At 40.5% G+C, this 23,271-nt stretch overlaps 1 protein-coding gene across 2 annotated transcripts in view; it reads left to right on the forward strand.

The window, feature by feature from the left end:
- rims3 (regulating synaptic membrane exocytosis 3) overlaps window positions 1-20,430 on the forward strand; it is a 48,085-nt gene extending 27,655 nt beyond the window's left edge. For both annotated transcript variants that reach the window (XM_005728826.1, XM_005728827.1), the window contains exons 3-7: window positions 12,486-12,627; window positions 12,717-12,829; window positions 13,425-13,526; window positions 13,610-13,749; window positions 14,074-20,430. In XM_005728826.1, the coding sequence (XP_005728883.1) occupies window positions 12,486-12,627; window positions 12,717-12,829; window positions 13,425-13,526; window positions 13,610-13,749; window positions 14,074-14,286 (710 nt within the window). In that variant the 3' untranslated portion in view covers window positions 14,287-20,430. The remainder of the gene's footprint in view (window positions 1-12,485; window positions 12,628-12,716; window positions 12,830-13,424; window positions 13,527-13,609; window positions 13,750-14,073) is intronic.
- Window positions 20,431-23,271: the final 2,841 nt, after the last annotated feature.

A 23,271-nucleotide genomic window follows, 5' to 3' on the forward strand; every position in this document is an offset into this window, starting at 1 on the left:
ACACACACACACACACACACACACACACACACACACACACACACACACACAGAAACGGTTTCCCAGGTTTATTGGGTGAGTCACTCCTCAGCTGAACATGGTCTTATCTTCTGAGCAGGTTTATCCATGACTGCGAAAACAGAGCCAGCAGCCAGCAGAGCGCTCCCAGTGCACTGTCTGTCTGCACAGAGGGACGTGGATTCAGAGAAACAAGCACCAATCATGTGATGCAGTGCACCAAGAGAGTTAGATTAAAGGAAACCAGGCATAGATATGCATGTTTGTGTGTCCCACTGAAAGCCCCCCCCACACACACACACCCCAGCTCATATGTGTCTAAAACACCTTACTCTTTCCTGCTCTATTTAGCTCAGCGTCCATGCTTTTGTTTCCTTGACCTCCTTTTTAAAATCTTGACTCCTGTGTGTTTATTTATTATTTATTACTATGGCGCTGTAGCTCCTGCTGGAAGGACGCCAGAGATACGGAAAAGAAACAGAGACAGAAATGGAAATATGTTTGACACGTGATGAGAATACTTGTTCCTTTGCTTATTAAAATGATTCCAGCTACGCTCTGTGACCAATAGCAACCACATTTCTGACTATGCTGTCGTCAGACAAATATCTTTGAGCCTGTAACTCTAGCTCCAGGCTGTGAAAAATATGCAGAGGGACTTGCACCATTGCCAGTAATGTTAACTGCTTCTGACTCATTTTTATATTTGTCTTTCAGGAAAATAACACAGGTGTTTCCTCCAGTGAATTTTACTTTGTTGTTGTATACCAAAGGAGAAAAAAAATAGAGCAAATACTTAAATTATGTTAAATTAGCCTTTTGTTTCTCAACGCAGGACAAATTGTACTTAAGCGACAAAGCTTTAGTTGTCACAAAACTAGTATTTTAAACTCAGTACCAATACCAGGAAAGTGTTTACAATTTTATTCTTGTTATATTTGGGTGGGACTGATAACTGCCTACCTTCCACATTAATGCTATCACATTATTTAGCTATAGCTGTTAGCCGCTAACTTAATGATAGCTAATGCTACTTTTGGTTAACTGCTAATAGTTCAATGGCTCGCATGCCCTGAACAGGTTAACATTTATGATAACTGTTCAACGCTGTTGAAATGTGAGCTATAGTGACCTCTTGAAATTTCTCATTAGGTGTGAGAAAAACGTCAACTACTTCAGCTGCTAGTGAGGAGAGGGGCTGTCTGAGGTTGTGTGTCAGCAGCAGGAGGCGAAGATAGCACTGTTGGTATTGATACTGTTGCAAAAGAATATTTAATTCAGTAGCAATTTCTATTATTGATTAGTGTCCGGGTACCAATTTTTTCGACAACCGTGCACAGAATTTGGGCGCCTGACCACAAACTCCTCTCTGTACCGAAATATTAAAATGTGAGGCCATCTGTTTGACAGCTCAGCTGAAATTTTGTGATGCAGCAGGGCAATGATCACAATCACAGCATCAAATCTGAAAACGAAAGGAATCAAAGTGTTGCAGATGCCCCAGTCAGTAAAAGCTCAGATCTCAACCTGATTGAAATGCTGTTGTGGGAACTTAAGAGAGCTTTGGATGTTCGGATGCCCATAAACCTCAATGAACTGAAGCAACGCTGTAAAGGCATGAGGGAAAGATGTGAGAGGCTGATAAAGTGATGCAGAAACAGATTACTTCAAGTTATTGCTTCTAAAGCCAATGAATATGGGTGTGCTTAGTTTTTTTACATGACTGCACAGAGTCCAATGCAAATGTGCTTTTAGATATGACTGTACACTCTGTTAGCTACAATAAGATGCAACCAGCTGTGGATGAAAACTCAGCCAGTGTTTGACCCATATTTAGCAATTTATTGCAAAGAGACTGCTTGACTCTGCACCAACATCTGCTAAGCTGTGATGCTACATGTGTGGCCGACAGTGCACAGAGCATTTTAAACAGTGGAGCCAGAGATTTGGTGACAACTTTTCTAAAACTGCTACAAGCATCAGGTTCTCAGAAAGAAAAAAAGAAGATAAGACGTTATATAAGCTGATAGCGGTATATCTGCAGGACAATGCCAGGCGGCCAGTAGCAGTTCTCCTAGTTTCCTAAATACTGATAATATGAAGGTTGTACTCCCCCAGTCTGAAAAAGCTCAGGCTAGACAGGATGATGTGATGCAGAGGGAAGATAGCAAAGGATACATTTTTCGGAGGAGCCGTTTCCATCTAGTTAAGTCTTTTTCTCTCATTTTTGAGGTTCTCTCTTCACTCTTAACTGAAAATGTTTTGAAAGGAAATGATCTCTCTCTCTTCACAATCTTGTAAATAATGTTTTCTTGTTTTTAAAGGGTGCTTTGACAGGAGAAATAAGCCCAGCAACAACACACTTAAAGGCAACAAGTTAAAGCGCGTCCTCTACACTATACTATAGTAGATTAAAGAGACCTTGCGTTTCAGTTCTGAGGGTGTTTTTGTGGTGACTCATGCCCTACTTCCAGCTCAGTTTCTGAGTCAAAGCTAGGAAACACACATTAGGAATTTTGGCAGGCGCATCTTGGAAAGCTTACAGTGATTTAGATCCTTTGAGGGAAAACTCACCTCCAAAGGGAGATTCTTAAATGTCACTTTAGCTCAGAAAAGCCCGGACAAAAAGAGCAAGAGCAAAGACTATGAATTGTTAGAATAATAACAATGAAAGTTGCTGAGTCTCTGCAGCATCCGAACTGTAGTAACACACGCGCTGCCCTTTTGATAATGAAAGCTATTTCTGTGGATGACTCACTTGATTGCTATTCTTATCCACTATGACTAATCAAAGAAAAAGTCCTTGCGTCTTTCAAGCTGCTATTTCAGGTGAAACTGCTCTTTTTTTGTAATTTCAAGCGCTGGCACGTCTTTTTGCTTTGAAAGCGAGATTGTGTGATTGGCTCTCCTGACACATACTGTAGAAACTGAAACCTTACTCCTGTCTCTAAAAGCTTTCTCCTCCATACTGGTCCTTCTGGAGGCCGCCAAACACACAGCTAAACTGACCGACGATCACTTTCTGTCCTCTTTCTGCCTCTCATGTCTCCACTTCCTCATTGTCCTCCCTTTGTTTCCACAAGCTCGCCGACATCGTAATTTTCCCTCCCCTTTATCTCTCCACAATTAATCTCAATCTCTTTGGCTCTCACTTTCACGCAGCATCTATCACGTTTTCTCAATCTCGCCCACCAACCCATCAATGCTCTATTCTTAGCGAGACAGATTGGTGAACTATTTCACTCTTTCTTTCTTTGTGGCTTTGCAATTTTGGAAGTGTAGCTTCTGCATGTGAAACACTACATCTAAACAGCATGTGGATTCAAAGCACACTGCCTGCAATCTGATTCAACGTTGACATTTGATATACCGTCTTTAAGATGCAACTGTTTACAGCAGCATACTTGCCAATATTTTCAAATGATTTTCAGTGGGGATGGGGGTTAGCTCATCTCGCCTGATATGCTAGCTGATATGGTGTCCTATGTTACCGTTATGTTATGACTTTGCAAAAAGGCTTGCCCACTGTCCAAATGGCTATAAATCTTTTGACAACCCCAAATGCCTCACTCACACAGGCTTAAAGACAAGTCAGCAAGCGCCCGCTAGCCACAGGTCGCAAGGGAAAAATGTTCCCCGACCAGTTTGCAGGTGATTGCCAGAGATGGGTGATTGTCGCTAGATGAAATTGGTTTGTACATTTGTCCAAACACTGCCAACTAGCCAGTGAGTGGTAATGAAACAGGGAAAAGTGTGACACTTTTCTTGTCCAGTTCTAGTGAGCCTGTATGAACTGCAGCCTAACTTTCTTCTTCTTGGCCGACAGGAAGAGCACCTGGTGTGTTCTTCTGCTGTTGTAGCCTATCTGCTTTAAGGTTCAACGTGTTGTCCACTCAGAGACGCTCTTCTGCATACATCGGTGCATTGATGCAGTATTTTATCTTGTTTGTCTGCTGTTCTGTGTATTTAATAAACACATTTTGCAAAATGTTAGACCTCTACACTTGATCAAAGTCACGTAATTGTACTTGACAGCAGAGTGGTCTTTTCTCAATAAATATCCCCAAACTGCTCATGTCAATAAGCGAGGCATGAGTCAACGTGTTCATATGTAACATATCTAAGTCTAAGGTAAAATTAAAAAGCACAGTAAACACTGCGCTTACACAGAGCATACGCAAGCCTACTGCTGCCTGCCGTGTGGTGTTTTGGATGGGGATGGGGAGAACAGCTTTTGGTGCATAGGAGCAGCACACAGTTCTGCTTCCTTCTCAAGCAATGGGAACATACAGGCAGATTGATTTCTAATTCTGTTTCATGGCACAGAGACGCTGCTGCTGCTGCTGCACTGCAGGAAGCGCTCAACAAGCGATTTAATTTCTACCCTGAAATGTTATCTCCTGTTGAACCGGAGCACAAAGTATCTGTAAGCTAGATATAGAGCTCCCCTTCTGATCAGGTTGTTTGGGGAATTTTCTTGACCTAAATGAAATTTTCTTCATGCAAAGTTATTGCTCTCATAATCCTGCTTTTATTGAAGATACACTGGCTGGAACCTGGAAAACAGCTAAATTAAATCAGAAGGAAATTAAAATATTCCATCCCAGTAGTAGAATTTTACAAAGCATTTATGTAAAGGCAGGTTTGAGATCAGTTTTGTTTTGCTCTTTACATGTTTTGCTCTGTGTGTTAGTGGTAGTTTAACAAGCAGCAGAAGGTCTTGTGATTTCGTTTGTTTTTTCGCCATATTTTGCCCATATTGTCTTATTTTTTTCTCATCTGCTTTTTCTCAAAAAAAAAAAGAAATGCTCTGCCATCCCTAATCCTTTGGTCATCAGCCACAGAGTCAAGTAATCAAGAGGAAATTACATCTAAATTAAATTACTCTTTTCCTCATCGTAATTAATTGCCGTTAGACAAGAGCCTGTGTGGCATATTAACTCGCTGACAGACATCCTGCCATACATGAACGTTTTTTTTGATTTCATGAAATAATTTCCCATGCAACCCGATGCTGAGAAGCGCTAATCACTTACTTCACATTGACCACTCCCTAACTTAGGTCTTTGCCTGAAATGTTGCATTGCAGTTCACACACAGCGACAGTGCACACACGTGCACACACGTGCACACAAAGGGGAAATTCGATTTGTTTAATTCCCATGCATTATCTTTAAAGACAGGGTAAGACTAGGCTACACTTAACCCTCGACCACATTTATTTGTTTTTGCATGCTCTGTTAGAGTTAAATAACTGACTTGGAAAAGTGGAACGCTGGCAGTGTTTCATAAATGGTTAAATTATAGAGAAAAGGATTCTTTTGGAAGGATAAAAATACAGATGCAGCACAGCAAATGGGGGAAAAAACAAGGAAACAAAGCTTATGATTGCACATTAATACAACATAATAAACCAATTTTGAGAAGTCACGATCATTAACCTAATTACTTGTACTGTAAATAGTTTTTATGCACTTTCTGAACTGTTGCCCCTACATTATATTCGTTCTATGGCTGTTGTTTGTCAAAAAGCTGATATGCCCTTAAACAAATGGTTCAAAGTGAGAAATACTTGTAGTTAGCTTATCTTAGCATACAGATGGGGAAACAAACCATGATTATGGCTGATCAAGTCCTGCTTTCACTGTACAGTAAAAAATAAAATAAATACAAATCATATCCTTGGCTGGTTTTAAAATGAGGTGAATGCAAAAAACAAATGATTACAACATTATTTAGCAAAAATCAAACCAAAATGCAAAACATTGTGTAAAAAATTAAGTACACCCTTACTGCTTCCATAGAAATCAGGAAGGTTAGTAAACAACCAGGTGTGTTAACACAATGCCAAGATGGAAAGATATCATCAACGATCTTTGGGAAGACAATCTGGGAAAGGTTATAAGTCCATTTTCAAACAGTTTGAGTTTCAGCTTTCTACACTAAGATTTCCACTCCTGGAAATCTTAGTCAAATATTTGTGACTAAGATTTCCAGGAGTGGTCATCTCAGCAAATGCAATCCAATGTCAATATATATTCAATGATCAAAAAGAAAAAAGAAAAAAACTGCAAAGAACAAAAGGCTCTATCTCAGACTGTGCAGATCTCAAAGGATACCAAAGTGGAGGTGATTGGTCATAAAGCACAGTGTTACATTTGGTGGAGGGTGATGATTTGGCCTTATTTTACAGCCACGGGACAAAATAGGTGAGGGCATCTACTTTACAGCTAAAAGTTGCCCAACTCTGGGTTTTAAAACAGAACAATGATCCCAAGCACAGCAAAGAATCTACAACAACAATGTAGCTTGCCATCACCAGTGTGTGAATGTGTGTGTGAATGGGTGGATGACTGGATATGTAAAGCGCTTTGGGGTCCTTAGGGACTAGTAAAGCGCTATATAAATACAGGCCATTTACAACAGAATTTCTAAAGAAGAAAATAAAAATGTTGCTCTGGTCCACTCAGAGTCCAAACATCAAACTGATAACAACTGTGCATAAACAAATGCCTGCAAAACGAACTGAAGCAATTCTTTGGCCCCATGAGCTGCCCAGATTTCCTCCATGATGATGTGAAACATTGATAAAGTCATGACTAAATTTGGTTCTACAAGATACTGAATCATGGGGTGTACTTACTAATATTTAAAACCTTAGAACTGAAAGAGGTGGACATTTATTTTTTCGTGACTGTAGACAGATGCCTCTTGGGAGGGCTGATTGGAATCAATAAAACAAAAAAGCCAGCCGAGCCAACTTGCTCGGTAAATTTCTGCTGTTTACATGTTTGAGTTAACTTGGCTGTAGTGATTTTCATGCTTTTTTTTACTTGTTATACTGTTATGTGTTGCTTTGCCTTCTTTATTCCTCGGTGAAATGTTTAAGGGCAGTTCAGAAAAGACAAACCTTCATTTACCAAGACCAGCTATTCCAATTCAACTTGATTGAATAATTCATCATTGGGAAAAAAGGGGGCATTAAGTCATGTGCTTTGGGAATGTGATTATGATCTATTTAATCACATTATCACTATTTAAATGTTATCATAGCTATCTTCATTTAGAGGCTCCAAGTTAAACCATTGGGGTTGTGGGTTGTGTTCTGTGCTTTCCTAGGCTTGATAAGATGAGGTTTGCCTTGATAGCAGGGAGGGGAGCGACTATGGCCCTAATACAATCTGACAGATGGCAAAAAAGGACAGAAAGGTTACAAAGCAAAACCTGTGCTGTGATCGCTGACATAGACGTGGATGAAGACAAACAAACTGATGCCGTCAGGTCAATGGTAATGTTCTATATAAATAAAGAAATAACTGGCTTTGCAAATATCTATATATCTCTTCATCTCTGAATCAATCCAGTCTTTAGTATTGAAATGAGAGTTGTATTTATCCTACAGACTTCTTGGCAAAAACTACAAATGCACATTTGAGACATTTATCAAAAGACAACTATGCCCTAAAAAAATGTTACGTCTGTGTAGATGTGGTTTGGTTACATTTCACAGAGTGAAACTGGCCAGTCAACCAACTACTATTAGACAATTTTTTTTCTAACTGGAGTAAAAACTGCTGATCCTCCAACAGCCGTTTGAAATTGGTTCTAAAAGCATCAGAAATCATTCTCTAAAGATTGCCACGCTTGTTTGTCCTATTTTTTATTTTTATTTTTTTAAACAGTGTGGGCCTTTTAAGCTAATTTCACCATGTATTCATCAGTGGCTGAATTATACCGGTTTAGCTAGTTTGCTTTTTTAAGCCAATTTGACATAAAATAATAGACACATCCAATGATACTTTTGTCACACTCATTAAACCTTTGCCTTTGTAACAAGAACAAATTAATTATACGCTAAAAACCTGTGTTTACCTACTATTTCATATCAAAATAGCTGCTGTGAAGTTTGTGTTGTGTAAGGACTTGATGCTTTATCAGAAGCATGCTAATATAATATAATTGGTGCTAGCTGTCTACCAAATTGCACCTTAACTAATTAAATTGCTTTGGGTTATTTAAAAAAAGTGATGTTACTAATAATATGTTTTGCTGTGAACTTAATGTATTAATCATCCATCTTTTTCTGTTACTTGAAATTCTAGGATTGTGTTTTTTCTGTGTTGTGAGTAATTGGCGGGTATATCAGTTTATATGACGCACATTGCTAATCAAGATAACCAGCATTACCTGATAATGTTTTCAGTTTTATTCAGATCTTGTCACTTCTCGACATTATTAAACCACGACAGCAATGACCAAAGCACCAGACTCGAGATGTTAAAGCAGTAGTCAAAAAACCAATGGGTGATTTTTTTGAGTGTTCCATCTTTTATATACAGTCTGTGGTCACAAATAGTGCAATAATGCCAGGCTAATTAGGAGTTTTAATTTTCAGGATTTTAGCTTCCTAAGGTAAAGCAAAGGAGGTCGCTAGTGATTGTTGATTATTTTGTAAAAACTAGAGGGTTACATTGTGGGGTGTTCAACAAAACCTTTAAACTTAATCTAAGTTTTTATTTGCTGTTTGTTAACTGGCTTGACTCATTTTGAATAAACTCCATAATACAGGAATAGCTCCAAATGTGTCATATGACACATGAATTGTGTAAACTGTAAATATGGCTCTGAATCTCTGATTCATATGTACACTATAACCTCTTGGTCTTACTTAAGCTTCCACTTTGAATCTTCCCTTAGTCCAAATTTAGCTGGGGTCTGGCAGTAAATATACCACAACATATCCTTCATCTCCAACACCCATGCTTGGTTACTGTTGCTATGCATGGTGGATCGTTGCCGTCACCGGTGCATCCAATAGGCATGTCGGCGTAACCCGGGAGTCTAAAAACAGCATTCTATATTACAGCATATAATGAGAATGGCTTCATCAGTGTGCTCTCCAAATGTCAGAGCAGTTTTAATGATCTACTGAGCACACACACACACACACACACACACACACACACACACACACACACACACACACACACACACACACACACAAAGAAGCTATATGTCATGTGTGAGTGTGCATGCAGTCACAGTGTGTGGCTCTTTTCTGCATTGTTGGCATTTTTAAGCAATCTCACCTTCCTAATAGTGTTCAGCGTTGAACCTATTAGTTCTTTCCACCCTAACACTTTTGTGTTACACCCTTATATTTTTTTCCTCTACCATGATACATAACATGTGCATAAGCAGCTGAGAAAAAAAGTTTAGTGTTTTTTATTCCCGTGCTTCGCATTTCCGCGAGATTCATGAGGTTGTTTACAGGGGCGGGGTATTACTCATCATAGTGAAGCCAACGGGAGACACTTTAACTGTTTTTGTAACACACAGAAACTGAAAACCCTCTACTGTAGCACAATAAAGCACAACAGCTTATGCAATGTTTTTGTTTTAGCTGCTCAAATGGCATATATGTCAGACAACCTCTAATTACTTCTTCCGGGATGTGTGCTTTGTGTGTTTTGATGTTAACAGTATAACAGACTGAATTCACCAGCAGGTTGGGAGAAAATACATCCAAAATGATTATGAAGCAGGAAATAAGATGAGGCAGATACAATAAGAAAAGAAGAAAAGGAATTGGTTAGGAAGGGGTTCATAAGATAACTAGCAGACAAAAAGCTGGAGAGAAAGAGGAGCAATAAGAGGAGAATATGAAAGTGGAAAAGCAGTGGAGGCTCGATTCAAAGAGTGGGACTTGTGGAGGGGACAATATGAGTAAGGGGGAAAGGCTTATGAGCGAACATGCCGGCCGGGGCTCTTGGTGCAATGCAGAAGGCATTGCCATGGAAACGAATGGAGGGAAAGAGCAGACGAGGAGGAGGAGGAGGAGGGGATTAAATAGGAAGGAAGAGATCAGTGCCTCATACTGTGTAGGGGGCTATTTTCACGAGAGGGGAGGGGCCGGTAGACAAACGAGTAACAAGTATGGAAATGGAGTTAAATGAATAGCTTCTCGATAGTTTAACACTGGAGTTCTCCCACTTGTGTGCATGAAACTACTCATCGTAACAGAGGCGTCGTCGCACTTGTGTTAAAATTTAAACACACTCTTCAGCAGACTTGTGCGGTTTGGTTGTGAGCGAGGACAAAGTTTTGGAGAGGAAGTTAGTGCAGAAGTTACAGTCAAGTATTTCCTGTACAAGTTACGATTCTTTTTTTTTTTTTTAATGAAATAAAATAAAAGGCAATAGCGGATGAGCCTGTCGCTATGGCGCTAGTTGTCTCAGGTGGCATTGTCTGAGGTCCAGATCTGAGGGCGGGGGTTGTCATGGCAGCAGGAGTGCATGGAGTTTGTCTGGGTGTCATGCTACAACACATACAGACCTTTCCCTTTCTCTCTCGGTGTCTCTCTCTCGTGCACACACACACACGCGCACACACACATACGCACACATACACACACAGGCTGTTGGAAATACTCTTTACTGCAGGATTATAAATAGAAGGTACCAGAAGGCAGCACCCCTCTCCTCATCTTCAGTGCCCATGGGACCCTATCATTCTCATCTTCCTTTTCACCCATCTATCCTCAGCACTCGTCCTCTCTCTTCTTTAGAGCCCCACAGATGCAGCATTTTTTTTGGTAAAGGTTTATGCTAGTCCGCTTCAACCTAACATGCATCTTTTTAGATTGTTGCAGACATCGACAGCATTTTTGTTAACATGGGATGCACCACAGTTTATTTTCAGCTGGAACAAAAGAGCTCTGTTCAGTAACCTGTAGCATTTTAAGATTTGTTCAGGTGAAAGCAAGAGAAGGTCTAGCAGATTGATAGAGAGATACATAGATCTGTCCTCGTCTGTCATTATCATCATTTTAACACCCAAAACTACCATCAAGGGCCTCTGTTTTGCTGTCTGTTTATCTCCACAGTGATGGTGATGATGCAGGGTGTCTGTGGTTGTCATGGTAATGAGCCTGGCATGGTAAGGATGCTTAATGAGACTGGAGATGCTCGGGCTAATGAAGTGGGACGGCTGGGTGTTCGCTTAACTGGCAGCGATAAGGAACCACTTGTTAAGTCTGCTGTGCCTTCACTGCGCTGTTTTGCTATATATCCAGGCTCCTATACAGGGCAGATATACATGTTTCTACAGCAACCACCACTGTAGTCGTAAAGGCGCTCTGTGATGTATTACTTCTCTTTGTTATTGCTTTGATAAGCAGCCATTTGCATCATAATTAACAAGCTCAAAGAAGAGGAAAGCTTTTAATCCCCACTGGAAAGTTTTTGAAAAATATTTTTGGCCAGAAAATCTCCTTTCATAGGGTTGACCCAGAAATTAGTCAGAGCCACTATGGAGGTTTTTCTAAAGTGAGCTTTGCTGACATGACAGCTCACAGCTGCTTTCTCATCCTCCCGTGTGACTAAACTGTCACTGTGTGGCCCGGGCTGTTCACGTGCAGACACTTTGTGCACATGTTGCACAGAGGTGTGAGTGCGCAAGCTGCATACCCGTGTAAAGGTGTGAATTTACAGTTGTGAACATCGATATCAAAGAGTTGGCATTTGCCAACTCTTTGATAAAACTGACCTAAAACTCTATGGCTAATGCTACAAGAATGACATCGAGGCCGAGGTGTGGAGTGATAAAAGTGAAGGAAAGAGCTGCACAACCTTACACTTCATATCCTGAACCCAAATCACTTCATCTGTGCCCTGCTGCTGCTATTTCAGCATGCCGAGTCACACGGAGATACAGTGTGTCATTACAGGGGATGATGTCCTGAAAGCTTCTTCTGGGGTTAGCACTCTCTGGCTTGCTCTCATTCTCCTAACGTCAGCAGGACTTGCAAAGCCTTGATAACCCTCCCCTCTCCTCCTCTCATCTCCTCATCTTTCTGAGCTCAGCCTCTCACCTCTCCCCTTGCCCTGCCACCCACTACTCTTCCCCATGCTGCCAATTTGTGTTTCTGCCTTACAAGCCGAGGCTCAGGAGGTCCTGCTAAAGGCTTATTGCTCCCTAGTTGCAACAGCCATTGCAAAATGGGCTTTGTGCATTTAAAATGGACTGTAGTTATACCTGTGATGTGGAGCTGTTTTTCAGTAGCGCAGGGACACCCCAGTGGATATTGCCTTCTCGCTAGAGTGGCCTCGCTTCATAATAAAGAGTGCAGGAATCTGAGCTTTCTAGGCAAACTTGAATTCTTGATTATTTGTGGTAGGTAGCTTTGAAAAAGCAAACATTTTACACAGAAACACACTCAGAAATAACTAAAGAGAAACATCAGACATTTTTAGGCAATTTGTGCAACTGAGTGTGTATGTGTGTAAACTTTGCTTGGCTTTACCAAGTATCTTAAATTCTCATAAGGGTCACATAATTTCACCGTTAACCCCTGGCGCCCTTAACAGGCAGCTCTAATAATCCTTGGATTATTATACTTAGTGGATTAGCCTGTTGAAATAAAGGTACTTAAAGAAGGGAACATGACCTCTGTGTTCTGCTTTCAGATGGCGGGACAAAGAAGCTCCGCAGCACCATCCGGCGAAGCACGGAGACCGGAATCGCCGTCGAGATGAGAAACCGAGTGACACGGCAGGGCAGCAAGGACTCAACCGACGGCAGCACTAACTCAAACAGCTCCGATGGAACGTGCGTGTCCCGTCCGACAGTGTATCCGTTCGCTTGTCCATATACACAATACCTGTTCATCCAGCATGAGTCTGTTTCTCCTCTTGCAGGTTTGTCTTCCCTACCACACGCCTGGGCCCTGAGAGCCAGTTCAGTGACTTCCTGGACGGACTAGGCCCCGCTCAGATTGTAGGCCGGCAAACATTAGCTACACCCCCAATGGGTAAGCGTGAAGTCGGCCAGCATCACCATCTAGTCCCGTGCAGTCCACTCCATTCTCATCTGTTTTTATCATACAAAACTAGTAGAAGTCATCAATTGTTTCTACTTGATAGCGTTTGATTGAAATGTGAGGCATATAAGCAGGACAATATATCGCACACCAGCACAGTCAGATCATTCAGTTAATACATCATCAATCAGAACCTCCGGTTTCTGTTTAAAACTTTTTGCAGCATGCATCCACTTAAATGCACAACAGCATCGTGAAATACTGCCCAGTAATCGTGTATTCGCTCAGCAGGAATGAAGTTATTCCTGCGTGAGCTATAAATCTTTCATGCAAAGGTTACTGGTTTTGAAAAAATAACTACCCAGAGCAGTGCGCTCCTTTATATCTGGTGGTGAAGATGGCGTTGTAGCACTATGTGGCCCTCTGCTGCTGAACATTGTCTGTTGCAGCTGCAGTCCAGGCTCTCGTTTAATTGTTAGCTGAGTACCACAGAGATCTCAGCTGCATTGAAACTTCAGGGTTTTTTAAAAAAAAATTTTTTTTTATTATGGTGTCATATTGAGTTTTGGTTTGTTTTGATCTATAGGGGATGTAAATGTAGGCATGGTAGACAGAGGAGGGCAGCTAGAGGTGGAGGTCAACCAGGCCAGAGGGTTGACCCCCAAACCAGGCTCCAAGAACATACCAGGTACTCACTTCTTGATGAAAGCTACAATTCTGTGGGCTTAGCAGCACATGCATGAGGCTCACTTTTTCTTTTTTCCTCTGCAGCAACCTATGTGAAGGTGTATCTTCTGGAGAACGGCGTGTGCTTGGCTAAGAAGAAAACCAAAGTAGTGAAGAAGACTCTGGACCCCACCTACCAGCAGGCTTTGTTGTTCGATGAGAGTCCTCAGGGCAAAGTCCTACAGGTAAGTAATCCTCTTTTTCTAGCCTTTACAATTTTCCGCCAAACATTTTAAGCTTCATCACCCAAAAATGAAACGTCTCACGCATTTTTCTTTTGATCCCGAACACCCCAAATAATTGATTTTACGCTGTCTTTGCTGGTCTCACAGGTTTAAACTGGGTGATACTGAAAGTTCTTATGCACCAATCAAAAACTTCATAGGACTTATAATTATTGAGTTAGTAAATTTGTTGTATGAAAAATAGATTTGGGGTCTGCCAGTAGCTGAGAAGTCTCCACAGCACTGGAAAGCAGTAAAAAAAAATTGCTGTCATTTCTTCTCCAGGTAATAGTGTGGGGGGATTATGGGCGTATGGACCACAAGTGCTTCATGGGAATGGCCCAAATCCTCCTGGAGGACTTGGACCTGTCTGCCACAGTCAGCGGCTGGTATAAGCTGTTCCCTACCTCCTCCCTGGCAGACCCCAGCATCGGACCCCTCACCCGACGCCTCTCTCAGTCCTCCCTGGAGAGCGCCACCAGCCCTTCATGCACCTAGACACCCAGAATACATACACACACACACGCGCGCGCAAGGCAGAGTCACGCACACACAGGCGCACGTACTGTATATACACGACGACTATGTAAGTGCAAAGCCAGGTAGGCATACATACACAAAGCGATGCATCCGTGCAGGAAGACACACTTGACATACACACAAATACCTGATCCCAGCCACACTGACACACATGCACTCTCAACATGCTGCCATAGTCTTTACTGGAATATCCTCTCGACTGTCCGTTCACACTCTCACCCACCGCTCAGTGTTTACTGGCAAAACGATTAGCAGATCCAAAACAGGAGAAGGCGTAATTTACCTGAACATGTAGCATTTTTCCACCCACCTGTTTCCAACATCTCATACCACGAAAACCAGGATTCACCGGGTGTTCTGCAGTCCAAGATTTTCCGTGGCACAGCTCATCCCGGGGCACATCCTGATGCCAGTTTCTAAACTCTCTATGCCAAACTAAGAAAAAAAAACTTTATTTTTTAAACCAAAGCAATTGTTATTGTTGTTAATATTACTATTATAAGTAGTAGGTGAACTAGTATACAATATAAAATATGGATATGTAGCAGAGTCAATGACTTAGATGTAATCCAAAAAAAATAAAAAATAAAAAAATGACGATACGCACGCGCACGCACACAAGCTGGGCACGGGAGGCCAAACACATACACATACCTGGATAACAGGCTCGGATATTCACATAATGGCTATTATGTGAGGTAGCAACACTGCTATTCTATAATTTTCACAGGGCAGAGTTTATATATAGATATATATATATATATCAAAATAGATATATAGTTAAAAACTTACTTGTGTTTATATATATGTGTCGGCTGCATTCTGCATGTTTGCTTGCGAGACATTTTAAAGTGCTTAAACCTTTTTCATTTAGCTTGCTTTGACCAATGTGACAGCAGTGTAGTGCTGCTTTATTTTGTGCCGAGAAGGGAGCACACCGCACTGAGTTGGGGAGAAGGATAGGGCTGTGGTGATGGCGGAGCGAAGGGGTTGGCTGTCATCGCTATCTGCAGAAGACGAGAACAAAATAAGCCAGCCAGCGGACAAACACATTTATGATCCCTGCCTTCACCTTAGGCGTTCGGAGAAATGTGACCGCTTTGTAGCCCGTCCTCGCGTATTCTGGGGAAAGGGCCTCTACCAGCACCTGGACTTGTTCCAGCTTCCAGTTGAGTTCCCCATTTTTTTTCCCGTCCTACTTGATGAGGGATGTGGGGAGATGGCCGGCGTGCCTCTGCACCTCTCCTTTTCCGATCAAATGTAGCCGGTGTTGTGCCAAAAAATAAACTGTTGTAAATGGCCTATAATCTGTGAAACATATGTCAAACCTGTTTCTCATGAATGATATCAAGTCCTTTTGAGCCACAAACAACATTCCTGTCACAAGATACATTCAGTTTTTGGCAAAGTGACTCTTATAAATCCTTTATTCATCTAGCTAAGAAGTGTCATTTACATTATAAATGTCTTATTGTAATAGAAATCCAGCCAAGAGGGCAACAGAAATTGCAACAAATATAGCATAAATGTTTTAGAAAAGCCAGAAGAGACTGGATTGATTATAATGTAGGTGCAAATAATACACAATCATGATAAGAAGCTTTCAAAACAGGTAGTTTCTTCATTTTGTATATAAGCCCTTCAGAAATCCAATAGACTCTGTAGTCTGTTTACCAATATAAGCAAAGAGATTATACATAAAAAACACACAGGACCATCGGGAATGACTTTTTGGGACAACACCGGAAACATTAACATGCGCACAGCTTGTGAAACCTTTAACCCTCCTAACTTTCCCTTTGACGCTAACGAAACCTCTTTTAAATGTGTCAGTGTGAATTGAATTTCTTTGCGATAGCCGACTATTATGTCAGCACTACATTTACTAGCGTACCTGCCATATGGTGGTTTTACTTGTTTCAGGTGCAAACGTGGCAGTGACACATTTCCAGCACTCTCGTTTTATATTTCCCGTCAGGCGGCGTGTTTGCGTTTTCTTTAAATAGCACTTTACTGTAAAATATTCACGCGGAGCACGCAGCGGTTGACTGCTTCTTCTTTTTATTTTCGTTTGCATTTTTATTTGGTCACACTGCGCTGCGCAATTGTTTTGAATTGCAGCATGGAAATGTAAGTGGAGTGCACTAGAACAGCTGATCCAGGTGACTTCTGCTGCCGGATTTAGACTTCTTGAAGGCTTTTAACCTTGTTCAGCCACCTTTTCCCATTTACATTTCCTCTGAGTCCGCTTTGCACTAACTATAAGGGTGTATGCAGAAAAAATCAACAAAACAGTTAAAGGTGTGATGATAATGGAGTCTTCACTGGCAGCAGAGGGACTAGCATCCAAATTAAGCTACTGCTTTCTTACTGGTTTATTTAAGGTGCAGATGTCTGGGGGGGGAGGGTTTATTTTATTTTTTTCTGAACAACATCAATCCTTGTATATATTTCTCATACATGAACACGGGCAAAGGCGCTAACAGAGATCATATTTTGAAGAGGTGCAAAGACACAGTCTCGAGTTCCTCTCTTAAAAGCTTCTGCGTGTTTATGAGCTCTGAATTTGCTTTCATCACCACCTCATTTATTCCTCTCTCCTCATCTTTCTGCAAAAAAAAGGGAAAATGCGAGGTTGTTTTAATCTCGCAGCACCTCAGAACAACACAATTCACATTTCAATGCTTTTTGAACTTTGGATAAACTAAAGGGATATCTGGCATTCTTGAATTTTTGGGAGGATGATTTATGATATTTATTTTTAATCCTCCTATCATATGTATACAAAATGTTTTCTTTGTTAAAGAGGTGTTGTCATTTGTTTTATGGTTCGGAGCTATTCCTTTGCTGGATCTGTACTTGTATGGTCCCGCCTAGGAAGTAATTTCATGTATTGATTTGTTTTCTTGGGACAGCTGGCATGTTATACAAATATGGAAAAAAAGGAATAAGAATCCTCAAAAAACAAGATAATGAAATTTATAGATCTGTGTAACTTCCCTGCTGATTGTTCCACTCCTTGGTAAACTATCAAAAGACTGTTGAAAATGTGTTTTGGAGCTTTTATGAGACTGCGTGTGTATGTGTGTCCCTTTGCTATATATCAATCATCCTCAAAGCATTACCCATTCTAATGATTGAATAGATGCAAAGAAATGTATTATATATCTTATAAGAAAGGCAGGATTAGCCAAAACTTGCCCAAATCCTTTGATTCTTGCAACCTAGAGGATAAGTTTTAAATATTGCCTTTGTTTAAAGTGCAGTGCGGGTGTATGTCTTTTAGAGAGATGCATTTAGTGTGTTAGTGTGATGCATAATGAGCGACAGGGCAGCAAGGTGTGAGTGGATCAGAGTTTTCAGATATGAACGCCAACATTAACTTTGAACTTTCTCTTTACCTTACATTTAAAGAAAAAAAAAATTATATATAAACTGTAGTGTCACCTGATCATTGTGCATCGTCTCACACAAGGTCATTTGATTTATTTGGACACACAATTAACAAAAAAAGGGGGTCGAAGCCTCAGTAGCAGCAGGGATGACGGGACGGAGATCAAACAGGTTGCCAGTCTTCGTGCTTTTGTGGAGCTGAGTGACGCGTAGACTGTTTTCGTTTTCTTTTTGTCAACGTGAAGGTGTCCAGATGCATGAAGTCGACACGGCTCAGGTGACATTTGAATGGAGAGGCTGCCAATGCTCAGAATGTAAAACCCCACAAACTTGCTATAAAAAAAGCATCTTTTTAACCCAAAAAATGTATTGTGTGTAACGCATCTTAATAACACATACCTGAGTCATAGTTTGTGCACTATATCGAAATATAGTATTATATGTATTTTATTTTTCTAAGGACAGAGGTATTATTCAGAGAAGGAGGACAGCGTGGGCAAAACCCGCCTTTTAGCTTTTTTTGCAAAAAAACGAGGGCTTGTTCAGTTTACAATGGCCTTACTTTGCGTAGGAGACGTTGCTTCACTCTTGTAGCACACAGCTGAAAGTTTTGAACAAATGTATTTTGCTTGAGATATTGTACCGAAGTTCTCTATGTGTATATGTATAGTTTTATGAATGTATTTCTAAACCCTAACACCGAGGAGGAGTGTAACTCTTTTTCGTCATCTTGTTTGCTATACTGTCTCTTCTGGAGACTTTCCGGGGACCCCGCCTGCACCCAATCAGGCGGCCCCTACTTTTACTGTACTGTAATACTGTATGTCTTATGATTTGTGTTTTAAAGGAACAGCTCTGTGTTTGTAAACAAGCATGAATTCCGTCTGGCGAGATGCGGTTATTTTATTTATTTCAATCGCCAAGATGGGTTTTGAGCAGAAGGGTTTGCCCTCCCCCCGCCCCCAACCCTTTGTCTATCAAGCTGATGGAATTATTATATTTGTATTTTGATCTAGGAAATATTTGCCGCATGGTTACTCTGATCTTTGCATTTCTGACCTTGTATTTAACCTTTAATGATGGTTTGATCACGATGAGACCAACAAGCGACAGCGGTGGGGGCGATCAGACCCAGAACAGCATCCAGAGAGATGCAAAAGAACTTTTATGATTAAAAACACTGTTATCTTGCAGTAGCATGAGCCAAGCCTTACATTTTATGATGTTTTTCTTCTGGCAATAAACATTGGCTGTAGCATTTGCTGTCGTGGGCGCCTTCGCCCACGGCTTCACTCTCTCTCTCTCTCTCTCTCTCTCGTGACCCCAGAGCTGAGCATGTGGCGCCAGAAAGTGATTTCCGGTATTCGCCCAAAAAGTGATTAGCCTAATTTGTGTGAAAAATATATCGGACTTATTTCTCATGAATGATATCAAGTCATTTTGAGCCAGAAAGAAGTTCCCCTTCACAAGGTAGAAGCTTGAATCAGGTTTTTTGGCAAAGTGACTGTTATATTTCCTTTATATATTCGGGTAAAAAGTCTCATTGACATTAAAAATGTATTTTTCAAGAGATCTGGCCGAGAGGGCGTCAAATATAACATCACAGTTCTTGAAACACACTATAAGGGACCAAAAGGCAATGAAAAAACAGTTATTTCTTTATTCATATTTGACCCCTTCATACATCTACAGTCTATTTACCGATATGAGTAAAGATATTAGACATCAAAGAAACTCATGGAAACATCAGATATCACTTTCTGGATTTTGGCACAACACTGGTATCAGCTGAGCTACCATAAATAAGATAAAAGTGTAACCACAAATTTAAGCGCTGGGATAAATTTAACAAAGCATGCAGTGCATTGTGATTTACTGCTGTATGACAGTAGAGCTCGTGATCAACAAGTTTAATTTTCTCTTCGACGTTGCATTCCAGACGCATGCATTCCAGGTGTTTGATTTGCCAGCGTTACAGCTGTCCATGAGAACAAACACAGACATTGCCGTTGACCTGACGGCCTCAGTTCGTTTGTCTTCATCCACGTCTATGTCAGCGATCACAGCACAAGTTTTGCTTTGTAACCTTTCTGTCCTTTTTCGCCGTCTGTCAGATTGTATTAGGGCCATAGTAGCTCCCCTCCCTGCTATCAAGGCAAACCTTATCTTATCAAGCCTAGGAAAGCACAGAACACAACCCAAACTAATGGTTTAACTAATATTTAAATGGACCACAATCACATTCCCAAAGCACATGTAGTAGACTCGATGCCTCTTTTTCCCTGCAAATTACGGATTCATCATCCCAGTTCAATTGGAATAGCTGTTTTGGTAAATGAGGGTTTGTCTTTTCTGAACAGGCCTTAAACGTTCCACCAAGAAGCAAAACAAAGGATAGCGTAGCTGCCTGGCTGATGAAAGGATGTGGTTTATGGCAAAGATGAAGGAAAAAACAAAACAAAACAAAGGGAGCTGTAATTTTATACCTGTGCTTTGTAAATGTTTTCTATGTGCAGTATTTGATAATGTAAAACTGGTATTTTTGTGGTTTGTACGCTGCAAAATTGATTACTTAAGGTGCACGTAGTTTTGTAAGAAAATAGAACCAAACTGAGGAGAAAAGGAAAAAAAACAATGGGATTCAGAAGCCTGTATTTGCATGCCCTTTGACATCTGGACGCAAAGTCAATAAAGTTTATTTGAATCACAGACATTCATTCTCCGTGTCTTCACTTTTCTAATGCAGGTCGTGCATTCTTTGTGTATCTTTGATGGATCTTTGTTCAAGTCACGTAAAAGAAGAGCTGCATTCTTTCCGATGGCCACCAGGGGGCACCTCCTCCCTATGGAAAAAGAAGTCAAACGTATAAAAGTCTATGAGGAAAAAAACCACCATTAATGACCTCAGCAAACACCTTTCTCTTGGTTATATGGCCTCAGTTGCTGCTTTCACACATTTTTAATACAACAAGATGCTAATTTTTATAAATTATGATCTCAGTTAGATTAAAATGGACAAAGAAGTAGGCCACACAACAAAGCATATGAGTCAGCCACACATGAACATGTATGGCCACTAGTGGGCAGTAGAAACAAGCTTTATAGTATTACACAGTTGCACTTTTAGTTGATTTTGAGAGCCTACAAGGAAACCATTTACTACTGTTTAAGTCATGCACATGCAGAGCAACATTAATGTGTCTATACTCAAACTACCTCGAGCTTCGTGACCTGTACATGAGGCCAGAAAAAAATTACAAACTTCCACAGTAGTATTAAACATCTGTGCAGCCACTCCTTTTTTTGTTGACAGCAGTCAAGCAGAATAGGCAATTTTCTGCAGAATGCAAACAATTCATGCAGAAGAATCGTGTGATCAGGCATTTGCGTGGCTTAATAGTGTAAGAAATAACGAAAAGGGACTAAAGACCAGCCCAGCAATGAACACAACAAACAAAACAACATAAAATTTAACGAAAACAATATTTATTTGCATGTTTTCACGGGGACAATTATCATATGTCACATATACATTGTTAAATTTTATTGAAATTGTGTAAAGTGGGGCAAAGCATGTGGAAAAGAAAAACTAATATACAGAACATGTTGTTTAAGAAACATAATATACAGCGATATTCTGATAAAGAATTAAAATATACAGTATCTTGATCGACAAGTACGTACAAAGTTACATTCCTTTATTCGTTTTTATTTCACTGAAAAAATATTGGACCAAAAAAAACAAAAACAAAAAAGTAGCCTGATCACAAATGGAAAAGCTCAGGTGAGGCCTTAGCGTCCACAGAGGTGGACTTGCATTGCCTTTCCAGAAGCTTTTGTTGACTGACAGATTTGCTGTTGCTGTGCTGGATGTGCTCTCTCTTATATAAATGTTGCTCTCAGTGGAGAAGGTGACTGCTGCTGTCACACTGTTGTGAAATAAGTCCTTATATGCTGCACATAGGCACCTATATTGCTGCCACTCACATTAAAAGCAGCATCTTACCAGCTTAACACAAGTGTCAAATAAAATTAAAATAACAGAAACACAGCATTTCCATAAGCATTCATCAGAAAAGGCAGATTTAGCAACACTTTTAAGAGAAATCGGGGCACAGAGATGGTTTGTGTGGGAGAAGCGTACAAGCATCAGCTAAAACAGATGTGACAGATTGCGGATGTACAATCGCTTTATGCTTCACGATGTGGTTTGGCCAGCTTGTTGAATACTCTCATCCCCTCTCAAAAAGAAAAAAACAAAACAACAGCTCACTGTTTGCCCCCAACGTAAAGGTGAGGCCGTTACAGCAAAACTGGAAACCCACAGGATGCCATCGAGCACAGACGTTCGAGAGACACAAGGTGCACGCTTCTAGACGAGGAATATATAAAAAACAAAAACACATCGAAACACAAGTGCGCGCGATCAAACGAGTCAACCGAGATCACATTCAGAGCACATGTTTTACCCATTTTTTTTAATTGTTTTTTTGTCAGTCTTTATCAAAGACTTTGTCAGAGGGAGAAACATTCAGAGAGACACATTCGCAAATCTTAACAAACATACAGTACAGTACATACAATCAGAGCTAGATACACATTCTTTTCATGCAATTCAGTGGAAGCATCTGAAACCCGGCTGACTTTCACCTTGAAGTTTTCCGTCTCTACTCCCACTTCTCTGTTCACCTCCTATTTACAGACATTCAACGTTATTTGAGGCCACTAATGCACCAGGTAGATTCTTAACTGGAGGTGTGCGGGCGCTGATGACACTGCATGCAAAATTATTTCTTTCTTCTTCTTTTTTTTTTTTTTTTTAGTGTCCTATCCTTGGTGAAAGAACAGCACAGTGAAGACAGTGATGCTGGACTGCTGAATTGCTGTTTTTTTTCCTATTAATCACTAGTTAAGTGGTTGAACAGGAAAAAGCATACAGGAATACTGTCCACTTACAGTAAAGCTAGTGTTGATCTTTGGTCTCCCAAAATATGGTTTTGGACTTTTGACATTTGAAGATTAAAGATTCTAAAAGAAGCCCTCTAGATATTCAGTGAAGACATCAATATTACGGGCTGTGTAGGTAGGATTTGTTGCTTGAATTAAATATTGTTAGATGAGTAGAATTTCTAGATATATGTGGCTAAAAATGGTTATGCGTATTTGTCTTCTGCATGCAGCATGAAGGGACTATTAGGCTAGCCTAGCTTTTATATTTTTTAATGATTATTAAGTGAATTAGCAGCAGCTCATCTCACTTATGTGAAAATATACTTTTGAAAAGCTCTAAATCTCGAACTTGAAATTGGCTGAATAAAGTTGTAGCTGCTACACTTTGCAAATATGGCTGCTGTTAAAATGTAGCTATGTCTACGGTGGCCCTGAGAGGTCACATGCACTGCAACTGTAGAAAACACCAGCAAAACATTAAAATTTTGCAAAAGCACCACAGAAGTTGATTAAAACATAACGGACATAGAAAAAAAAATTCTGACAAAACACAATGGACACTGTAGGTACATGGTTGCTGTTAGCCGTTTACTGTTAGCT

This window comes from Pundamilia nyererei, unplaced genomic scaffold, assembly GCF_000239375.1.
Source record: "Pundamilia nyererei isolate P.nyererei 1_Seehausen unplaced genomic scaffold, PunNye1.0 scaffold00030, whole genome shotgun sequence".
NCBI classification, from domain to species: domain Eukaryota; kingdom Metazoa; phylum Chordata; class Actinopteri; order Cichliformes; family Cichlidae; genus Pundamilia; species Pundamilia nyererei.